This window comes from Plutella xylostella, chromosome 10 (assembly GCF_932276165.1).
Source record: "Plutella xylostella chromosome 10, ilPluXylo3.1, whole genome shotgun sequence".
NCBI classification, from domain to species: Eukaryota; Metazoa; Arthropoda; class Insecta; order Lepidoptera; family Plutellidae; genus Plutella; species Plutella xylostella.
The window spans coordinates 1784148-1806750 of NC_063990.1; the positions used below are offsets into that span (position 1 = coordinate 1784148).

The 22603-nt window shown below is 37.0% G+C and overlaps 1 protein-coding gene across 7 annotated transcripts in view; it reads left to right on the plus strand.

The window, feature by feature from the left end:
• Positions 1-22603, plus strand: part of LOC105390148 — a 304252-nt gene that overhangs the window by 70437 nt on the left and 211212 nt on the right. For all 7 annotated transcript variants that reach the window (XM_038117789.2, XM_038117790.2, XM_038117791.2 and 4 more), the window contains one exon: positions 11477-11882. In XM_038117789.2, coding sequence (XP_037973717.2) covers positions 11477-11882 — 406 coding nt within the window. The remainder of the gene's footprint in view (positions 1-11476; positions 11883-22603) is intronic.

The window sequence follows — 22603 nt, forward strand, 5'->3', positions numbered from 1 at the left end:
CGGTCGTCGGCTCTGCGGGCTTCGTGGCCAGCCCATTGCCACTTCAGCGTGCTAATCCTTTTGGCTATATACTGAAGTAATCAAATGAAATTAGGACCAATCAATGAGTCGAGTACGATGAAACCCAGTGTTTTCGTGTCAGTTCTCAGAAGAGCATTGTTCCTTCACTATTCTAGAAATAATGCCCTACATTGTACTGCCTAGTGCTAGCTTCTGCATTTACACCTTTAATCTCCATTCAACTGGCTGGCCATTTATTACTAGTGCGAAGATAAGGCGCATTGTGTGAAATAAGGTTTTATACTGCGGCAGCAATGAAAAAGTTCCACCGATTAAATGTCACTAACTTGCCCTAATTTTTAAAAACATTTTATTTAAAAGTTGAACACTATATTTATGTTTTTAGTTGGTAATAGTATTATGCGCTGTTAAATGAACTTCAATATTGCTGATAGCGTCATTAAGCTAGCCTTTTCAATTTGGTGCTATTGTATGTCACTGGAACATTGACTTATATATTTACTAGCGTAAGGACAGGCCCAACCGTTCTAGAAAATGACACCCTCGCGTTGGCCCTAAAATCTCATAAATCTGTCATAATTTGTATAAATTAGGGCCAGCGAGCGGGTGCCATTTTCTTAAGACAAAACGTTCAGACGGGCGTACCCTTCCCTTTGAAATCATTGCACTGGAACTATTTCATTGCTCGTATTTCAGTCTATTATCCTACCTCTAGGTAAAAGCTACATCACGGTGCGATCATAGCACAATGCACAACTATCGACCGATATATTGTGGATGAACAGAACAGAGAACACGGTCGTGCAAAGTGCAAATAAACCACGTTCAAATTGATGTCAAAGAGTCGTCCAACGCTCCGTCACAGAATACACAAATAATGTTGACATAACAGTGCGGGCACAGACTGCATGTCGGTTCGTGAGGCAAAGACTAGAGGAAGACGCAGATATGATAAAAAATATTGGGTGCCGAAGGGTTTTAGATCACGGAGCTTTTGGTAAAAAAAGACATTCCTATCATTAATAATATTAATAGGTATAAGTACCTACTTTAAAAAATAATTATTTGTCTTTATTAATTTGTGGAATAATGGAGGACGCGGAAAAGTTGCTGGATGAAAAAACACAATAATGTTACATTTGAATGTTTGCCCTATAAAGGTAAAGCTATAGATCGCATCCAGTGGCGTGCATTAGAGGCCTACGTCCACCAGTGGGCTGCAGTGCTACAGGCTGAAGAAGATAATTATTTATTTATTTATTTAATTCTTTATTGCACAAATATAAAAAATACATGTACAAAAGGTGGGCTTAATGCTAAGAGCATTTTCTACCAGCCAACCTACATTATATACGAGTAATTCACCTATCATTAATCATCAAAAGATCAAATCCAACCGCATACCTACTCAACAAAACCGTTTTTTTATTTCATACAAGTGTCGATTCTGCGTCACTGCTCTTTGGCGCGTCCTTATTGGTGCAGTTCCGTGTTCGCTCCATGTACGGCGACTGGTCGCGTGGACGGCGGGTCACAGAGTCACAGACCGACCTTCTGTCACGTCTTTATCACATACCTCATCTTTGCCTTCAAACCTTCTTTGAACGAGTCGATCCAAACAACTTGAGACACTTTTGTGCTTTGTCAAACTGCTTTGTCAAAATAACCAACTGTCAATCTTTTTTAAAAAAATTATACGCGGTTTGTTAGTTTGACAAGGTACAAAAGTGGATCGCTTAACTTCAGAACTACCAAGTCCTATGGACTGTAACTGTACTTTGTAGGAGAGTGAGTGTAGTAGGTGTTGTGGCTGGGTATTTAGTGCAATATTTCGTGACGGAAAATAAATGTATACCCCTCCGTTGATCCTAAGTCAAAAACAGTTAGAGCCATAAAATTAAATGCTATACCTACGTTATAAATTTCTAGCAATTGAAAAGGTAGGTAGGTACATTCAAATATGTCACAGTTAACCCTTGTTAGTATGTAGTTACTTCAAATTAACCCTATTTAAAACACTGAATAAAAATTAACCTATTTGTGCTGTATCTATCAATGGCGTGATTAATTCTGAAACTAATAAGTGTACTAATAATAAATAATACAAAGGGCTTCTTTGAGTGCAATGTGGACCACAAATAGATGCGTTCTAACAATCTCCTATTGCTGTAAATGAATACAATGCTAGGGCTGCCACAAGGATAATATTGATACTTTATTTACTTTGGTAGGTAGTTTAAATGAACTTAAAATGTTAATATTTATCTGAAAAATACATAAGCATAATTGGTATACTAAGCCGAAACCAGCATGTGCAGCATGTTATATCTAAGTCCGAAACTGAAATCAAAATTTCAAAAATCGACAAAAAAATAATAACTCCGTAGTAAAAAGTCACGTGACCAACTAAGTTTCTATGGAATATGTTTTTTTTTCGCTAATTTTAAAAATTCTGCTTTCAGTTTCGGGCTTAGATATAACATGCTGGTTTCGGCTTAGTATAATTAGAATAATTTATTGCACATATAATACAAAAATGATGACGACCGAATGGCGTAGTGGTTAGTGACCCTGACTACTGAGCCGTCTGTTTCTGTTCGTACACGTCCATTATTAGTGTTATCAAGTTATTCTTCAATAATGTCTTGAACATATCAGTTATTGACGGCCGAATGGCGTCTCGGGTTCGATTCCCGGCTGGGGCAGATATTTGTTTATACACAGATATTTGTTCTCGGGTCTTGGATGTGCCCGTAAAAGGGCAATAGGCCCGCCCCCTATTACATTGGGACTAACATAACACTCTGGCGAAAAGTGGGTGTAGCAATGCACCTCTGCCTACCCCGCAAGGGAGTACATTAGTACAAGGCGTGAGTGTGTGTGTTTTTTTTATAATACAAAAATAACTTGTAAGGCGAACTTTATGCTAGTCGCACTCTCTCCCAGTAGGTACATTCTACAATAATATAATAACTTCATAATAATATAATAACTTAATATTATATAAATGGCGGTCTTATCTTATTACTAAGAGCGATCTCTTCCTAACAACCTTTAGATGGTCGGATAGAAGACGTTGGATAGATAGGGCATTCTCGTGATTGGTTGTGCGATAGTTTCCGAGGAGACAATTTTAATTGTATTTTCTTAATTAGTCACTGAATTAATATAGGTACTTATAGGAACTTACATAATAAAATGCACAATACATACTCGTATTATAGTACTAGCTGTTCCCGCGCGCTTCGCTTCGCCTTAAAAGTTTACCCGTGGGAATTCCAGGATAAAAAGTAGCCTATGTTTTTTCCCAGGGTCTAGACCGTATGTATACCAAATTTCATTCAAATCCGTTTAGTAGTTTTGGCGTGAAAGAGTAACAGACAGACAGACACAGTTACTTTCGCATTTATAATATTAGTTAGGATAATTTGAGGCAACCCTGCTCGTGACGCTATCTCTATTACAGCAGTGCAATTATAATGAACTCGGCCAAGATTTGTTGCGTCGATAGACTAAACACTCATATAGTGCACTTGCGGGTTACTGACGGTGGAGCACTGCGACTGAGAGGTCTTGATATTTGAAGCTATTTTTCGCTAAAATACAGTTTTTTTTGTTAAATTTGTACTTTAGTACTTTAGAAGGTAGCGGGAAGCCGCTGGATGCAGATGGCGGGTGACCGTTTGGGGTGGCGATCGTTAGGAGAGGCCTATGTCCAACAGTGGACTACAGAAGGCTGAGAGAGAGTACTTTAGTACACAAAATAGTCAAATAACACAACAAAGCTTATTTTGCGGGGTTTTCTCGCATCGCGAAATATACGGATTTTTTTGTTTCAATCAGGACAGGACAGGAAAACACTGTACCTAAGTACATAAATGACAATGGGCGTTTTGGGACCTATGTCCAATAAAGATGAGACAAACATCGTTGGATAGCTCTTTTCAAGTGAGCAAAAAAGTATTATGACGACAAATCCGTATAAGTTGTCCATTTTGAAATATATTCGTCGGAAGGAAGTATTTTTCTATGGCATTGCACTCTCTCTACTGATGACAGTTGCTTCGATAGACTAAACACTCATATAGTGCACTCGCGGGTTACTGACGGTGGAGCACTGCGACTGAGAGGTATTGATACTTGAAGCTATTTTTCGATTAAATACAGTTTTTTTTTTGTTAAATTTGTACTTTAGTACACAAAATAGTCAAATAACACAACAAAGCTTATTTTGCGGGGTTTTCTCGCATCGCGAAATATACGGATTTTTTTGTTTCAATCAGGACAGGACAGGAAAATACTGTACCTAAGTACATAAATTTAACGTGACGGTGTTACAAATCGTATAATGTCTCAATATAGGGGCTTCTTGTAGAACGGCGTACCGGATCAGTCATGCTACGCGGCTAAAGGTTGGTACTGCGCAGTCAGATACGAAAAAGTAAACAACAAAGACGAAGAGTCCATATGACAGTGCGTCAGTTGTCAGTTCTTGTAACTAGGAAAGCAACCAAAATTTATGTGATTTAATGAAAGTAATTAATTAGCAAAACACAGAGAAAAATTACAAAATTGATGAAATTTTGAAAGAAAATGGTCATATCGTGCTTCGCCTACCCCCATACCATCCGGAATTAAATCCTATTGAACTTGTGTGGCGGTACGTGAAAGGCGAGCTCGCAAGAACGTCGATTGACTCTAACTTAGATAAAGAGATAAAAGACTTACAGTTGCTTTTCTCTAATTATTCGCCTGAAAAGTGGAGAAATTGTGACGACCATGTCATAAAAAATTAAGACGAATATTATAAATCTGATAGAGTATTTGACGATGTATTGGACAGGTATGTTATTGTTTATTTATAATTTAATGTAAATTAAACATAAAATATTATAGGTGTACACTGAACTAATATGACTGGCGTACTCTAGTACATTATACTTCAAAGTAGGTATAATGTTTTTTGGTTTTTGTCTTGGATTTATAATTGAAGTTAATGAAAACGATGATGAAGATGAGGATGACGACGACGATGAACAAGTTCAAACAGAGAGTGAACATGAAAGTGACATGGAAATTGATTTATAAAATAAAACACTTTTTCATAAATAAATTCAAATTGGTAGATATTCTGAAGGTAAACATCCAAATTTTAATGCTGTCAAACTATAAATTTTAAGCTAAATATGACATTTACGGGAACACTCATAGAATAAAATTTTACTTACGTCAGAAACAGTTACAAGCTATCGCGAGATTAATCCGGGCACACTTTTCTACGTGTGTAGCATGTCGTGCTACCTCGCCCCCGCCACTTCTTTCACTCCGCAAGGAGGGTCGCCAAGTAACTTGCCACATTATAGTCGATTGTCCTGCCAATAGAAAGATAGACTGTTGATGAATCGTTCAGAATCAGTATCATTATTGGGTTAGATTATTGCTTGACTTTTGGCACATCTGTCAAGAATTTAAATATGGAGATGACGTATAATTGATCAACCTTTCCCTGGTTACGATCTAACCGACTATGGAGAAATTGGACGTTAAGGTTACATGATATTTAAAAGTATCAACACCGTACAGCGCTACACTAGGATATGGTTAACCGCTAAATTATTTTTACCGTCGGCGTTACTAATGGCGATGCCTTCATTTCCGCCAAGAGACTTACTATTTATATTTACGTTTATTTCTGTTTTTACTTCAGTTCACGTGTTACTTTTTGAGGCTACAAAAATTTCGTTGCATTTTGATGCGTTTGAGGTACCTAACATAAGTAACCTATCATATTATTTTCGCAAATGAAAGCTCCCGTAAAAATAACCTAGTACCTACTTATTATGTTTCACTGGATACGATCCCTATAAACCATGTAAGTTTATATTGGGCGTTTGCTGTTTTTTAAGTAACAATTACCATTATTGACATGATCGACAAACGGCTCGCTAGCGTAAATTGCATAAAAAATAATGCAGGTTAATAATATTCATTAATTTCAACTTCGTGCGCAATGAAGTAGAATGAACATAGCAGGTTCCTCACGATATTTTCCTTCACCGTAAGAGCATACCTACTTAACATGAAAATCTAAGATCCCTTTATATAGATTCAACTTACTAGTCTTACTACGCATCAGTGGGGTCACTCTATACTATAGACGAAAAACCAACGAGAACTGTCCCGAAATCAGCACGCTTAATACAACGAGATAAAGTCGATTTTAGGGCTGCTGTTTTGGTTTTCCGAAGCTTCGGAGCGCTCTGCTGACCACGGCTTTATCTCATTGTATTATTGAGTTACTAGCTGATCCCGCGAGCTTCTCCTCGCCTTAAAAAGTTTTCCCGTGGGAATTCCGGGATAAAAAGTAGCCTATGTTTTTTCTCAGGGTCTAGACCATATGTATACCAAATTTCATCCAAATCCGTTTAGTAGTTTTGGCGTGAAAGAATAAAAGACAGACAGACAGACACAGTTACTTTCGCATTTATAATATTAGTTAGGATATTTCTCGTTTGTTCGTTAGTCGAAGAGAGTAACCCCCAGGTCTTGCGCATATAGTTAACCCAAGACGGGAATAGCTTAACCTAGATGGTATGAATCATTACCCTTGCTGTATTCTGATTTATTCTTAGAATACACTTGCTGATGAATGTTTGGCTTAGCTAAGATAACTTTAGAATGCATATCGATAAATATAATTTTATGGTTATAAAGTCAGATTATCCTAATCCTAACTATCCTAACTAATATTATAAATGCGAAAGTAAATGTGTCTGTCTGTCTGTCTGTCTGTTACTCTTTCACGCCAAAACTACTGAACGGATTTGAATGAAATTTGGTATACACACGGTCTTGACCCTGTGAAAGAACATAGGTTACTTTTTATCCTGGAACTCCCACGGGTAAACTTTTTAAGGCGAAGCGAAGCTCGCGAACAGCTAGTTTTAAATAAATGCGTGCTAAGTAACTATTATTTTAGTAAGTACGAGATAAATAAAATGGCAATACTTTGAAGAAAGTGCGTTAACAGTACTTACATAAATAGGTACTAAGTTTTTTGCGCAAAATATTGTCGTAGCATTCCAGATTTCAACATGTTTAAAGCTACCGTTTTTAGAGCGGTGGTAGCTCAATCGGGTAAGCGCCCGCTTCTCACGCCAGAGATGCGGGTTCAAATCCCGGCGCTGACATGTACCAATGAATTCTTTTAACTTAAGTATAATGTACCTATACCATCGCTCTAACGGTGAAGGAAAACATATCTAGATTTAGCACAATCTAGATATGTGAACCCACCAACCCGCAGTGGACCAGCGTGGTGGGAAATGGTCCAAGCTTAGGATGGCAGTTTAGACCTTGGGGACATGCACAAAGGTTCCACTCGAGAGAGCCAGGTGCAGGTACTTACACCCCCACACAGAATAAAATAGAAAGCTACCGCTATTTTTCAAAAGCCTTCCACGCCCGTTCCTTTCATTTCTAAAAGACAAACAAATCTGTTTTTAAAATGTCGCTAGTATTTCCACATATTTTTGGTAGCATTTTCAGCGGATGTGAGTTGTGACGTCACAGTTCGCAGTCTAAAGTGGGGAATGTTGCAATTCAATTTGGCAGCTGTTTGATCTTCCGTCTCTCTCAGGTGCAGTATGCGGACTTGCTGTTGGGTGCACTTATTTAATACTAGCTGTTCCCGCGCGCTTCGCTTCGCCTTAAAAAGTTTTCCCGTGGGAATTCAGGGATAAAAAGTAGCCTGTGTTCTTTCCCAGGGTCTAGACCATATGTATACCAAATTTCATTCAAATCCGTTCAGTAGTTATGGCGTGAAAGAGTAACAGACAGACACAGTTACTTTCGCATTTATAATATTAGTTAGGATTCGGGCTATGGACTTGGATTAACATTGCACGAACAGATGGAGTGTCAGTGTGAAAGAAAGGTCTCTACAAAAAACACTATCACTGAGCTCACATTTTGAATTAGTTCGTTTAGAAGATTTGTGACTTTCTCGTGGGTACAATGGTTATAGGTTATTACCATTAGGTTGAACTTGAAACAGTTAACAAAATGCGGATAGTTTTTTTCGTTCTTTTTATATATGACCCACCATTTGTTTCGTATATTGTTAATCTAAGTATGCAGTTATTTCATATTCGAGCTATGGAGAACAATGTAGGTAGTACTAGGTATAGTATAGGTGCTTACATACAGCGTTATATTGAATGCCAGTTTCGTTTCGACATGCAAACAAAGTTCGAATCTGGAGGGTCAGTCTACAGAATGTTGCAAAAGGGTATACTCGTACTAAGCCGAAAGGAAGTGACTCAGGGGCCTATTTTGAACAACTTTTGTTCTACGAGTTTTGGAAATTCACGAAAATAAAATAAAAAAATCCATAGAAAATTTGTTGGTCACGTGACATTGGAACACCCTGTATATGACGAAAAACGTAACGTCACTATATATGTTTCAGAGTGCTGCTGGCTCTATCTCGTTGTATTTAAGGTGTCGATTGCACGACAGCTCTCGTCTGATCGTTTTTTGAGGAAGGCCGAGGACAGAGTTTTGTCCAGAAGTGGAAGATTAGGTACTGGCCGGTGAGGATGAATGCAAATAAAATTACTTAATACGTCATTTTATAAACGCTACAATTTCGTTATTTTACTCTGGCAAAATTACTTATACAGTGCGACAAACTTATCTGTTCCGGTGAGAGCGAACTAAATTGATCCATATCTCATTACTTACTGATGAATTATATTATATTGATATAGATCAGATCGGTTTATCAAAACCGCAAGGGCGAATTACCATTACGAACAAACTTAAAATCTTATAGAATAGAATGAAGAAATATCAGACATTTACGCTAGCTCTCACCGGAACAGATAAGTTTGTGGCACTGTACTTACCTTGTTTTACGGGGAAAGACATCTGACAGAACCCTTATAATAATGCAGCATTCAGTGACAGATCGCATCCAGTGGTGTGCTTTGGGAGAGGCCTACGTCCAGCAGTGGACTGCTATAGGCTGATGATGATGATGATGATGATGATGCAGCATTCCTGGTCACTCTCTCAAGTGACTGGGAAAACGTAGAAATACCTGCTTATCATTTCTGTAACTCGAGCGCAAAAACACCTAGGCAGGCACTAAAAGCATTGAAAACCAACAAGAGTGTTTTATGTAAGTATACAAAGCTCTTGTTGGTTTTGTATACAGGGTGAAATTTCGTGAGTGACGTTCAGGTCAATGTACTCGACGTATTAGCCACATCCATTATGTAGGTACCCGACTATGAAATCTCACCAAATACTGCCTTAAAAGAAAAAAACACATTTTTTTCCCGATTTCAGAGTTTGTTCCCAAAGTTGCTCAGTACCTTTACCCAATTATGTCGGGAAACGGGAATCAGCGTACTTACATAGAGAATCGGGCTCCCTGTATCTACCTGTACCGGAAAACTGGTTATGCGAAAGCACTCATGACATTTAAAAATCCGGGAAATGCTCCGTGAGTGAGCGCTTTCGCATAATCAGGTTACCTGTACAGGTAGATACAGGGAACCCGATTCTCTATGTAAGCACCCTAACACTGATAAAATTCCATCCTGTGTGTAAGGCTGTCATGTAGTTATCGTAATCCTTCATGTAACATGTCTGTTTGTCTCTGTCCTGTTTAACTTTAATTCCATTTAACTGACTTTTTAATCGGTTGTAAAAGCCTGCAATTAAAGTTGCTTTTATCACTTGGTGTTAAGGGGAAGCTTCATTTAAACCTCGAGCTCCCAAACGGCTGAAACGATTTATATTGGTTTTTTTTCACCATAGGTAATGTTACCCCTAGTGTTCTATTTTATCTAAGCCATATATTTATCAAAATCGGCTTAGCCGTTCAAAAGTTATGATGCAACTTTTACTGTTGAATGTCGGGGTTTTAACGTAACGTGTTACGTGGTTAGGTTACTCATACAACATAACAACACACAATATTCGATTGACAAAACTGCGATGCAAATGGTCGAAGGCCCAAAATGTTATACCCCTTAAACAGATCCTTTTAGCATTTTTTTATTACAGTTTAATGCCCTTAGCTCAACATAAACACAACATTAAAATATCCTTAAATAACATCAGCTATAAATTAACTCTAACCATTTTGTCTTGTAAAACGAGCTTTATCTTTACGACATAACGCCTACCAAATGCTAGTTTGTCTAGTAAACCTACCGACCTACCTCAAGGAAATCTATCATTAACTTTGACTTCTGTTTTTATGGCAATACGGGTGGAAATACAGGGTGTTTTATCAAAGATACAGGGTGATAAGAGCGGTGCAGTAGCGTTTGTTCAAGATTAACATTCTGATTACGGCATGACAGTATATTTAGATTTAGTACTAAGTGTTTATTCAGCTTATTCGAACGAGGAGGAAGCTATGTCGATGAACTCGGTAGGTTTGTTTTTATGGCATTTTATTGGTGTAGGATCAGAGATGGACTGCGAGCAAATGTTTTTTTTATAGGCTTGTATGCACTTCGGTGTCTTTTAAATATTATCTCGGTGGTTATCGGTCAGTACAATAGGTATTATGTAAATTTGCTAATCAACTGGGATTCTAATAGTCATCCGCCGTATGAAAGGTAAAATCGAATATAAATGAAGTTATATAAGAGATAATTATATCGGAAACTTACGGAAGGCACCAATTTATTTATACTATCGAAACTAAATTGACAAAAAAAGTGAATTTGCTCAAAAAAGCTGGCATCCGAGATTACTCGCCGCCCGCTGCATGGAAGTGCTCGAAGACTTTAACCGGAGCTAAGCTAACGAGTTAATTGAAACCGCGTAAGGTTAAGGTAGCCCGAGGAGCATGCGCCGTCCGGCCGTCGCAGCCGCGCGGGCGAGCGGGGACCGCGCACACTACAGGGAGCTGACCACACAACGAGCGCGTGACGTCACGAGCTGAGCAGATCCTCTAACTAAAGCTAGCGATCTATGGACAGTAGTAACATCACACTAAAGAATACACTTCCGATAGAAGTAGAAACTGCCCGGGTATATATACCGAGGGTGCTGAAAAACTTCGATACCGCGATGTAGGATTCTGTCGGTTTAAGTTGATTTTTTTTAAAGTTTTGCATGTTTTTTTTAACTTTTTGTTATTTTATCTATTGCAAATTAAGTTTATGTATGGATTGCGAACAATATTTTAAACTTTTTCACAATAAATTTCATGTTTTTGTCAAAAATGTTGCGAGAGACTTAGATATTGCGACACTAGCGCCATCTACTTTTGTTAGGCAGAACTAAAACTGAAATTTATCAGAGTGGCGCTGAGGCTTGCAGCTGCTGCTCTAGTTCCATTTACATCCAATGAGAATCTTAATGAAACATAGACTTATATCTGTCGTTTGAGTGTTTTAGCTCATGAATCCTTTTTGTATTGTTTCAGGGTATCAAACAACGAGAAAAATGAAAATCTCTGTGACGACGGCAATGTTTCTCCGGAACCACCCGACCGGCCTCCTGGGAAAGTGAGACAAGTACATCCCGAGGAGAAAACACAAGTCCTAGCTTACGAATCTACGTATCGAAAGAAGAATAAACCAAAAACAATTCCTTTAGATGATAATCAAATGTACAACCATTTGGCGAATACCAACGTAGCAATGTCGCCCGTTTATCCGCTAACACCGAACATTTGTGTGGAAGGCGGTAAAATCGAGTTCATCAAGTCGCCGACAGAGAGCGCTCGGAACAGCTTTGCTCTAGTCTCCCCGCCGCAATCGCCAGTGACAGGCAGGCGGGAATCTAGAACGCGAATGGAGGAATCCGCTGAAAAGTTCGACGCAGATAAGGTAGGTGGCGCTTTTAACCTTTTTAGACTTTAGCAAAAAAAAAACAAAACAAATGTTCAATTATTTTCTAGATGTCAGCCTCATTGGTGGTCTCTTTCAAAATGCAAATAACATTGCCTTATTTGAGGAGGCGGAATTCCATGGCGATACTTATAAAGAAATTGCTCGAGGCGAAAGATGCCATTTAGATACGATTATTAAATGGCATGATAAAATTATTGATCCTTCCATATGCAAATGTGAAGTATTTTTATAACTACTAAATTGAGATAGTTATTCATTTATTAGGAGAAATGTATAAAACACCAAAGTACGTAGTATAGCAAAATACGTAGGTAGTTTTTTTTTAAATAGCCTGATTTGTTTCCCACTGCTGGTCAAAGGCCTCCTTATATTTGGACCAAAGATAGCGATCCTCCACCACTTCGGAACACTCACATACGTATATAAACATATATAGGTAATATACTAATAAAAAACAAAAGAAGGAAAGTTAAAAGTTTTGGAAAGAAACTAAAATTGAATCGAAAACTTTTGGGATCTATTTCATTTCTTCCGCAAAAAATATTCAAATCAGAAACCAATTTCAAACTTTTACAAAGGGCGTAAACTTTGTTGTGCGTATTGGATGGAACAATGTTTAATTGTTTTCGAAATAAGTAAGTACCTAAAGTTATATCAAATAAATAGCAATGAAGAAAAGATTCACATACAAGTAACTCCTAAATTAAAACTCAGAGACATACGAAATTATAATAGGAATAATAAACCATCGAAGTAGAACAACTATTTCGATGTAATAAACATAGTATTTGGAAATACTAAAAACAAACGCAAACCATTCAGCTATCAGTTCTGATCAAACATTTTCCATTAATATTAAGCCCTGTATTCAGCCACATACGTATATTAGACCCCTTAGCATGAATTTTCATCGTGAACGTGACGTGAAATGACTCGATGAATTTTGTAGGGAAATTTTAGTTCTTGTACCGACCGCCAGGGGCGCTGTTCATATTTTCATACAAAATTACCTACTCGATGAATTCTACTTCACGTTCACGATGAAAAGAAAATTCATGCTAAGGGTTCTGTTCATAGAAATTCACTCAACCAAGGATTTTCCTGATCTCTTCGAAGGGGTCCTATAATTGGTGCCGTACACCTTAAATACGCATTTAGTCGCGCCTAAATTGTTTCTCAAAGCCTCCTATGATGGCTTCGTAGGAGTTTGTTATTTTGGGAAAAGATTCCCATCGATGGGGAAAATATTATGTCTTTCAAAAAAGATAAACTCGTAACGTAAGTGGAGCCCCCTCATTTGGGAAAGATGAGTTACCCTTATGAGTTTGTTGATAGTTTTTATGCAACATCTACTCATTTTACACATTAAAAAAACACCTATGCTTTGATATTAAATGTATTTGCGTAATAAATGAATTAAATCTTAGAGGCTAAAAGATTACTAAGATTAAAACGCTTGAACATAATTACTTAAGTAAAATTTAATTTACCAGTCGCTATCAGATCTTGGTCTTTGGTCTAAAGCAGGACTAAAACCTAAATTAGTATTCCTATCTTCATCTGGAGATCGTAAAGTTGCCGGGACTGCAACAAAAAGTGATTTGCAGTAAATATGCAAACTGTTTCCCGATAGAACTGTTCAAGCTGTGATAGTCTAAAGGCGCAAATAGGCAGCTGACGAAGAAGTGTCGCAACGTCACTACTGTTTTAAGTGTTCCTTCGACGGCTAGCGATACGACGGCGACGCTCGATGACACGTCCATAGAGACGACCTCGACCGCACATTACCAATTGTTACCAATCAAAAATCCCTTATCTGACAAATCATCAATGCCATTGGACTTATTGGTTAGTTTGACAAAGCACAAAAGTATAGTGCCACAATCTTATCTGTTCCGGTGACGGCTTCGCTGTGATCGAATCCAGTGATGCCATCGATTAAATTTTGCCGTGGTTTAAACGAAAATGCAATGCATTTCTGCTATTACCTATTGTTATAATTAGGTAGGTACATTCATAAGTATAGATAAATCAAAATATAGGGTCGATAGTAAATGAAAGAGGATATAATATATCAAACGACATTTGTTGTATAAAAAAATTGTCCACGGCGAACAGAAACAAAATTAGTTCTGATTATGTACTGATATAAGACATTAAATCTAGATTTTACAATGATATAGGTAATATCTGTGGGTCGTGGGAATAACGAGATAGATAGACTTAAAATAAACTATATTAACTGTATGTTCTTAATTATTATTTATTTATTTATGAACACTTTATTTTACATTTTCTAAAGTAACAAGAAACAAGAGCATAAAATTAAAAGAAATTCAGACAATGCAAAGGCTATTTGTCAAAATCCATTTCTTCCAGCCAACCCTTGATACTCGTAGGGGAAGAAGAAGATGTAATTAATCATCATTATTTCGTCTAAAATCGATGCAGGTGCGAAAATTCTTCTTGGTATACTGCCTAAGGTATAGGTACGCAGCTTCACTCTCACCTGTAATCAAAGAAAAACAAAGATTATAATACTTTCATCACGACCCATCCCGTCCCCAATGCTGGGGTACGGGTCTCTCGGGAAAATATTAATAAAATTACATGTGAGTGTATATGGGTAAAATTATTCGTCATATTTGGCAACACTAACCTGTAGCCGCTGCAACTCGTTCTTCCGATTTTTCAAACTGAATTAAAGGGGCCTGAATACGTTATTCTTCCTGCATAAAGCCAATATATCTAGAATTACTTTTCTTGCATCACTTTTCAGCGCTTTTGGCATTATTTCACCCAGAAAATCACAAAACAAATTAAATAACATAGCGTCAGCCTCTTCGCAGAAATTGACAACTCAAATAACGCACAGAGTATGAAATGACGTTTGACAATGACGTCTCGTTAGTACACATTTTGACCACCGGAACAGATAAGATTGTGGCACTATACTACACTTTAAAATTATTACGCTGTCAACTTCGGAACTATCAAGTTGTTTGGACCGAACTGTAACTTGTATTAATCTGGCAGATTTTTGACAGATAAGCGATACTTATGTCTCAATGGTGGTCAGTAACAGTTGAGAACTTGCGACACGCCGTCTACTTCAGCACCATGTAGTTCGCTGCCAAATGACACCTTGACTCTGGCAGATTCCTACTTGCATACAAAATGCACTTAATGCTATTATCGTGGAAGGTGACGGCTTAATAGAATTCCGCAGATGCAACAGTGAATAAATGCAGCCATTAATACGAGATGATGTTATCAGAAATACATTTTTCAACCTTATCTCTTCGAAATGCAATATAAATTGAAACAATGGCGCGCAAGCGCAAAAGCAATTCTAAATATTTTTGTATCAACTATTTTATCACAGAAGATAAAGTCTGATTAATAGGTACTTATTGTTTTTTTTCATATCATTTAGGTATTTCTATTCTTTTAAGTTTTTAGTAGATGATTTCTGCCTAATGATGATGAATAACGTACTTGTTTGCTTGTAAGTACCTTGTTTCCAAATTGACTGTTGTATTATTATTGTATTTTGAATGGAAAACTTTTTGTAGAGTATCCGTAACGAAAGAGCTATAACGTAGTGTTTTTTTCTCTGTGGTTAGAGCTTTCAATAATCTGAATAATCTGTCAGTGTCAGCGATTTGTAGATCACAAAATTTTACGTTTCCCATAACATAATGAGAATATTATGTTGGGTCTCGATAGTAAACTCCAGAACATAATGAATAAGATATCACTGTCCATTTACATGCTGGAAGATAATGGGCAAATAGCTTTTATTATTGTCGTTGTGCTGTTCTTCTACTACCATGTGATCAGTCGGAGAGATTTGAAGACTATTGAGCTATGTGAGTCTGAAGATAAACGAAGAAATACCAGTTTTAAAGAAGACTATCTTAAAAGCAATCAAAAAGTTGGACCAAATTGTTGTGATCAGATGAACCAAACGTAATAGAATATAAATTTTCATGATGGTGTTTGATAATGAAATATTAAATACGCTATTATGATAAATGCATTTTCTCTCAAATGAACATTTCTGGGATAAAGAATTTTGAGTACGATGTCTCACTCTATAATACCTACGTAAATTAGGTATGGATATGTTTCTTACCTAATATGCCTTTTATTCTGCCAATGAGGCGGGCTATCTTGATGTCCGAGAGGCCCACAAATTATAACCATGTTACCGAAACGCTAAAAGACGAATATACTCCCGAAAGTGCTTTTAGCAAAGTCCACCTACTCTTTGTAAATTGTGCAGTAAAAACAAAAACAAACACTCACATTTTGTACTAATGTACTCCCTTGCGGGGTAGGCAGAGGTGCATTGCTGCACCCACTTGTCGCCAGTGTTATGTTAGTCCCAATGTAATAGGGGGCGGGCCAAGACCCGAGAACAAATATCTGTGTTTAAACAAATATGTGCCCCAGCCGGGAATCGAACCCGGGACCTTCGGCTCAGTAGTCAGGGTCACTAACCACTACGCCATTCGGTCGTCAAGTATCCTAACTAATATTATAAATGCGAAAGTAACTGTGTCGGTCTGTCTGTCTGTCTGTCTGTCTGTTACTCTTTCACGCCAAAACTACTGAACGGATTCGAATGAAATTTAGTATACATACGGTCTAGACCCTGGGAAAGAACATAGGCTACTTTTTATCCCGGATTTCCCACGGGAAAACTTTTTAAGGCGAAGCGAAGCGCGCGGGAACAGCTAGTAAATAAATATATCTGGATAAAGAGCAAACTATACATGGATAGTTTCCACAAATGATTCTTGCAAATGATCCCGTGTACCCAACAAAACAGCGATGTTCACACGAAACATTCACAGGTGAACATAATGCGATCGTGTAAAGCACTCAGGATCCTGCCATTAGGTTAAGTGCTACATCTGTTGTTCCATGCCCCTGAGGTCGCGGAGATGGGAGATTGTGGAAGTGGGACAAAGTCGCTGAGGAGTCTGATTGGCTATCGTTAGTGCCCTGTTTTGTTGTTTTGTGAGCAACGTGACGGCAAATTGTAGTTGGTGTTGACTAAAAACCATCAAAAACAGGGTCGATAATGGCCTGAACTGCTTCGAGAAAAGGAGTTCGGGAGAGGCCGTGCCACGTTTTTACGTTCCACAGGTTAGAAAATGGTGAAAAGATTAGCCAGTCGTGGACTGCCCAGAGTGAGCCCGTGTATACGAGTAACGAGCAAGAACGGTGATACGTTAAACAAGGACGAATATTTCGTGAACCTAAAATAAAAAAAACTACACGTATATTTATTAAATTCTTGAACTTTCATCGATTTATGTATATAAGTTGAAAATAAGCTCATGAGCTACAGCTTGCGATTTAAAAAAAGTACCTACTTAATTACCAATACCCACGTCCTTCTAAGATTCCCCATCTATTCCTCCAAATTTCCTTGCCGATTTCTATGCATATCTAGTAGGATCGTTCCCGCTAGTATTTCTTAGTTAGCGATGTCGATAGTTTTTGGCTTCTCTCCACGGCGGCGGCGGCGGCATGGCTCGGCTACGGGTAATAAAGGCGTTTATCGCGATTTTCATTCATTGTCCGGCATCGACTTGCGAAGTGCTGCGCGTGTCCATTGTAGCTTATTTTACTATACAAAAATTATCACAATCACAATACCATTGACTCTTCTATGAATATTTATAACTGAAAACCAGTTTACGTAGACCATTACTGGGATACAAAGATATAACTTCAAATATTCAACGCTTGAAAGAGAGTAAAATATGAACCTAAGTATCATAAATAGTAAAATTACATAATAGGTAACAATGATCGCATAAAAAGTACTTCCATTTCGTAGTCAAAACGATCAAGAGTTGTGGTAAAAAACAACTTAAATTATACCATCTTCCGTCTTCGAAATGTTTTTCTTCAACATGACATTGGAAACGCGAGCAGCACGGTCGATAGGTATTATAGGTCTACCATTAACGTCTCGAGCTAGATTGTAGCCTGGATCTGAACCTAGACGGATGAATTAAAGGTCTGTCTGTCTGGATCCCCTTTAAGCCATCCGGAGTGGGAATCAAAGTAGAAGCTGTGAGGACCTGGCTCTTGGATAGGGTTAAACACTTATCTAGTTATCTAAAAGACATCTAGAATGTCTAAGTTTACTAAGGGTCTGTTTCACTATGTCTGGATAATGGCCACGATAATGGCTACCTGTGGGATAAAAGACATGCTGTCACACTCTGTATGACATCATGTATTTTATCCCACAGGTAGACATTATCCGTACATTGTGAAACAGACCCCATCAAATATGTGAGTATAATAATATAGTCGATCATAGTGGCAGTAAGTATACGCATAAGTACTACATAGTCATAAAATAAATATTGATAGGTATACTTGTGCAGGTAAGACCAAAAACTTTATTGGTTCTGGCTGTGATCAGCTGCAGTCTTACCAATCAAGCTGCTAAAACCAAGCTATGCAATACCGTTTAAACATTGTAAAATGCACTACGAAATATTATGTTCGTAATTGATAGTTCAATAAATAAAAACAAGTCATTCCTTTCTTTTACAATATAAAGCATTGATAAGCATGTACTACCTAACTTACTTAATTAAGTACAAGTAGAGTTAAAAAAAATATCTAATAATACTTATCTACTTACCTAATACTTAATGAAGTTAGGTTATTTCAAACAAATTAATTTCGTACAATTTTTGTGAAGCACCTAAATATGAAGCCAACCAAAAAAGGCTCACTTAATACCTATGGACCGAGTACTCTGCGATAAATAATGTATTTTTCAATACCTCTGACATGTCTATGAATATTTAACTCGAAACCAGTTTACGTAGATCTCTAAATGATACAAATTGCTGGGACTTTTGAAGCACTTTTCGACTAAGCGAGGTCACGGTCGAATGGTTTTGTATGACGGACAGACTATAGGATATTTTGATGAGATTTTCGTTTTTGCAGTTTTTTTAAAGTCCATACAATCAATCATGCAGATAACCACCATTTAACAGATTACTCGCATGCATTAATTATTTCGTGAGCCATATGGGATGATTAGAATTTAGAATACACTGTATTTGTTTTAGGGGTAGCTTTTTGTGTGAATAATGAAGTACTTACTTACTTAACTGTTGTGGGGGTTTGAGTGTGGTGGCTTCATTGATATGAAGATCTTTAGAATGAGTTAAGTAAGGACATGATAATAATTATTATCAATATAATAGGAAGATAATTATGAACTTTGCTTTCAGGTCGTGATCATAACTTTTAGATTTGTCACATCTTATGTTTCATAAGGTTCATAAGATACAGGTAGGTAGGCCTACCTAATGCACTTACCTATGTTTTGTTAAATAAATTAATATTAATTTATCTTTGTATGGAATAATAATGTTAGTAATAGAATAATTATGGCAAAGTTACGGTTATGGCAGCTAATTACTTACATAAATCTTTTAGTTTTCAGCCACTTATATCCACAGCCTCTTACCTAATTTACATCAAAACTATAACACAAAAAAACCCAAAACAGTTACCAAAGTAATTAAAACTGTAGCGCTCCATTATAGAGCTGAATTTCCATAGACAGCCTGAAATATGCGGTCCACCTGCTGGCGCCATCTGGCGGTGGCTTGAGTAATTAATTCTGCTGGTCGCTTGCTGGCGTCCTGCCAGCACTAGGACTCTGCTACTGGGATAGCCGACAGTTTTGCCCAATTTTTTGCAGGTACAATTTTTTGTACTCTATAAAATATGTATCTACAACATAAAGTATAGTATCGTGTCAAAATAATTATAAAATCGGGAATCGTCTATTGCCTATTATCATTATCTCTTAGCTGCCTAAGTTTATAGTAGGTACCTACATATAAAAGTTGACTGAACTAGATATATTCGGGTTCTGTGGGGAAGAAGATGGATTTCCTAACTTTTCCTAAAGTGAACACGCGGACGAATGTACCTCTACATCATGTAGGTACTGTTTAAACCCTTTCAACCCTTAGGCCCCTTAGACTACAACCCAGACACTCGCGTCAAACACCTCTCATTCTCAGCCGCAGATTAAAAACACATACAAATCTGTACAATTTCTGTAATTGCCAATGCTTTCCTACATTTCTCGTAACAATTTCCACACAGCGGCCCGCCAGTAATCTTCACTCTCGGGCCAGAGGGCATGACGTCCATTTAGCAAATTCGTTCTTCCATTATTCAAATTGGGTTGCAGGCGGAAGGGCAACTTTCAAACGTCGATGTTATGTGATGATTTAAATCTGTTTTTTACCCAACTTCGAAAAAAGGAGGAGGTTCTCAATTCGTCTGTATGTAGGTATATATTTTTTATGTATGTTCATCGATTACTCAGTCATTTTTGTCGATCTGTTTGATATTTTTTTACCGCTGAAGGATAAAGAGAGGGGTTATTTATATGTTTACCATGTCTGTGTATCTGTGCTATGGTAGGACCCAAACGGCTGAACTGATTTTAGTTTTTTTTAGGATGATAGGTAATGTTACCCGGAAGCTATATTTTAACAATCAGATGTCGTTCTCGAATTATAGCGATTTTTTTAGCTGAATGTGGAGTTTCTAAGGCTGTTTAGGTTATTATAGATGATTCTATGATTGTTATCATATTCGGGATTGTCTGATCTGAATATAGAATTAACAGAAGAAAACTTCAGCTTACTAAAGTTCTTAATTCCAACTATGGCTTTCTAGGTGAATATAAACAAATTGATAACAATAACAATAGAGTCAAAGAACTTATTGTTATAAGTATAGTACTACCTACTTAATAAAATACGCATCCTTTATTACTTTACAACTGCTCAACAGATCGGTATTCAACAAAGCGTATCGTTTAATAAGACCAATGAACATCATAGAGTAGTGTACAGTAACTGTACACAGTTAAGTAGCTTCTGAATTTTCGGATAATGTTTGCAACTAACTTAAGGACATTCATCATCAGTTTATAGCAGTCCACTGCTGGACGTAGGCCTCTCCCAAAGCACGCCACTGGATGCGGTCTTTAGCTTTCCGCATCCAATCATAACCAGCCACCTTTCGCAAGTCGTCACCCCATCTAGCCGGCCACTACGTTTGCCTAGTCGCGGCCTTAAAGACATTAAAGAATAATAATTATGCCAATTTTTTAATATAAAATTTTATTTTGCCGTTAGGATTTTCTTTTTTTCTTCATATTAATTTTTTTACTATCACTAATAGGCTGATCTATTATCATCCACTGCTGGACATAGGCCTCTCCCAAGGAGCGCCACAAAACTCGGTCAGTCCTAAGTTACTACATAATAATTATTTAAGTATTATATTATTTACGATTAATCATTAAATTCACATCAGTTACTTGGTAACTTTAATTGATCTTCACTTTCAAAGAAGTCTCTATAGCGTGTCGTACTCTACACTATCACTTTCAATTAATTGAGGACAACTCAACATCTTCAGTCCGAATGTAGAAGCAACCAGTGACAGACAGACAAACAGTTTTGTTTATTTATGACACCATTGTTATCGATATAGAAAGGCAAAGCTGAACCCGTCAGTGCCTTATCGCTTAGTGAAAACGAAATTCAATACATTTTGAATCCATAAATCATTTAAAAAAATATCCCGACGAATTGAGAACCTCCTCCTTTTTTTGAAGTCGGTTAACAAGTTCGCGGTAGGCGCAAAGTTCCAAAGTGCGTTATAATTATTATAAAATTATTAGGGTTATTTTTAACGTCTAATTTAATGTTTCTTCAAAATTACCTATAGAGCTTCCACTATGTTATTGTATTTTTGACGTTTCCTTATGTCTGGTAAGTAAAGTTGGTTTTCCTTTGCAGTCATCAAATATGTATGGGATTTCGAATGTCAAAAATCAATAATATACTGGATAGATATAAAAGTCAATATATTGTGTGTCTCTTATAGGAAGTTGTGTATGTGTAGTGCTCTAGTGGTCTACTAAAGTGTGAGAGTGTCTTTAGTTATTTCATGTACAAATCTTACAATGATGGATACTACCAAAAGGTAAATTTAATATTAATTATACCTAGTACAAATGCACCACTTTTTCCTGCCTGCAGACACGAATAAATAAAAAAAAACTGCATTCTGTAGGATGTTGATGAAGTACCTAGTAAATAATAAAATTAAACACCTTCCTATATACAAAGGTGTATAACATAACCAATTTTCTATAATATTCATAAATCGTAGAACAACCCAAAACACCCATCCCTTTTCAACAGGGAAATACCTCGAATTTCAGAGAAAAATTACCGAATAGAATGTCAACTATTTCCTGTCCATGTTAATAAACAGTATGCGCTGAAGTATAAAAAAATTACAAACAATATTGTTAAAATTTCCAAACAACATAATTATACCTACTTAAGTTTATTATTGTTATGCATCCTAATTGTATTCATGTAAAGTATTCTATAGCTTTTCTAACAAATAAACAACCTGCAGTTAATAATTCCTTCCATTTTGTGTCGTCTTTTTATACTTTTTCCATCTGTTTAACTCCGTTTAAAGTATTTTTATTTCTTTTCCGATGCCAAGTTAAATGGAAATTAAGAGACGGTTGCTGCAACGTCGTTCGCCATTTTGTTTTATTTAAAATGTTTGTTTTTAAACAGGGTGTTGCA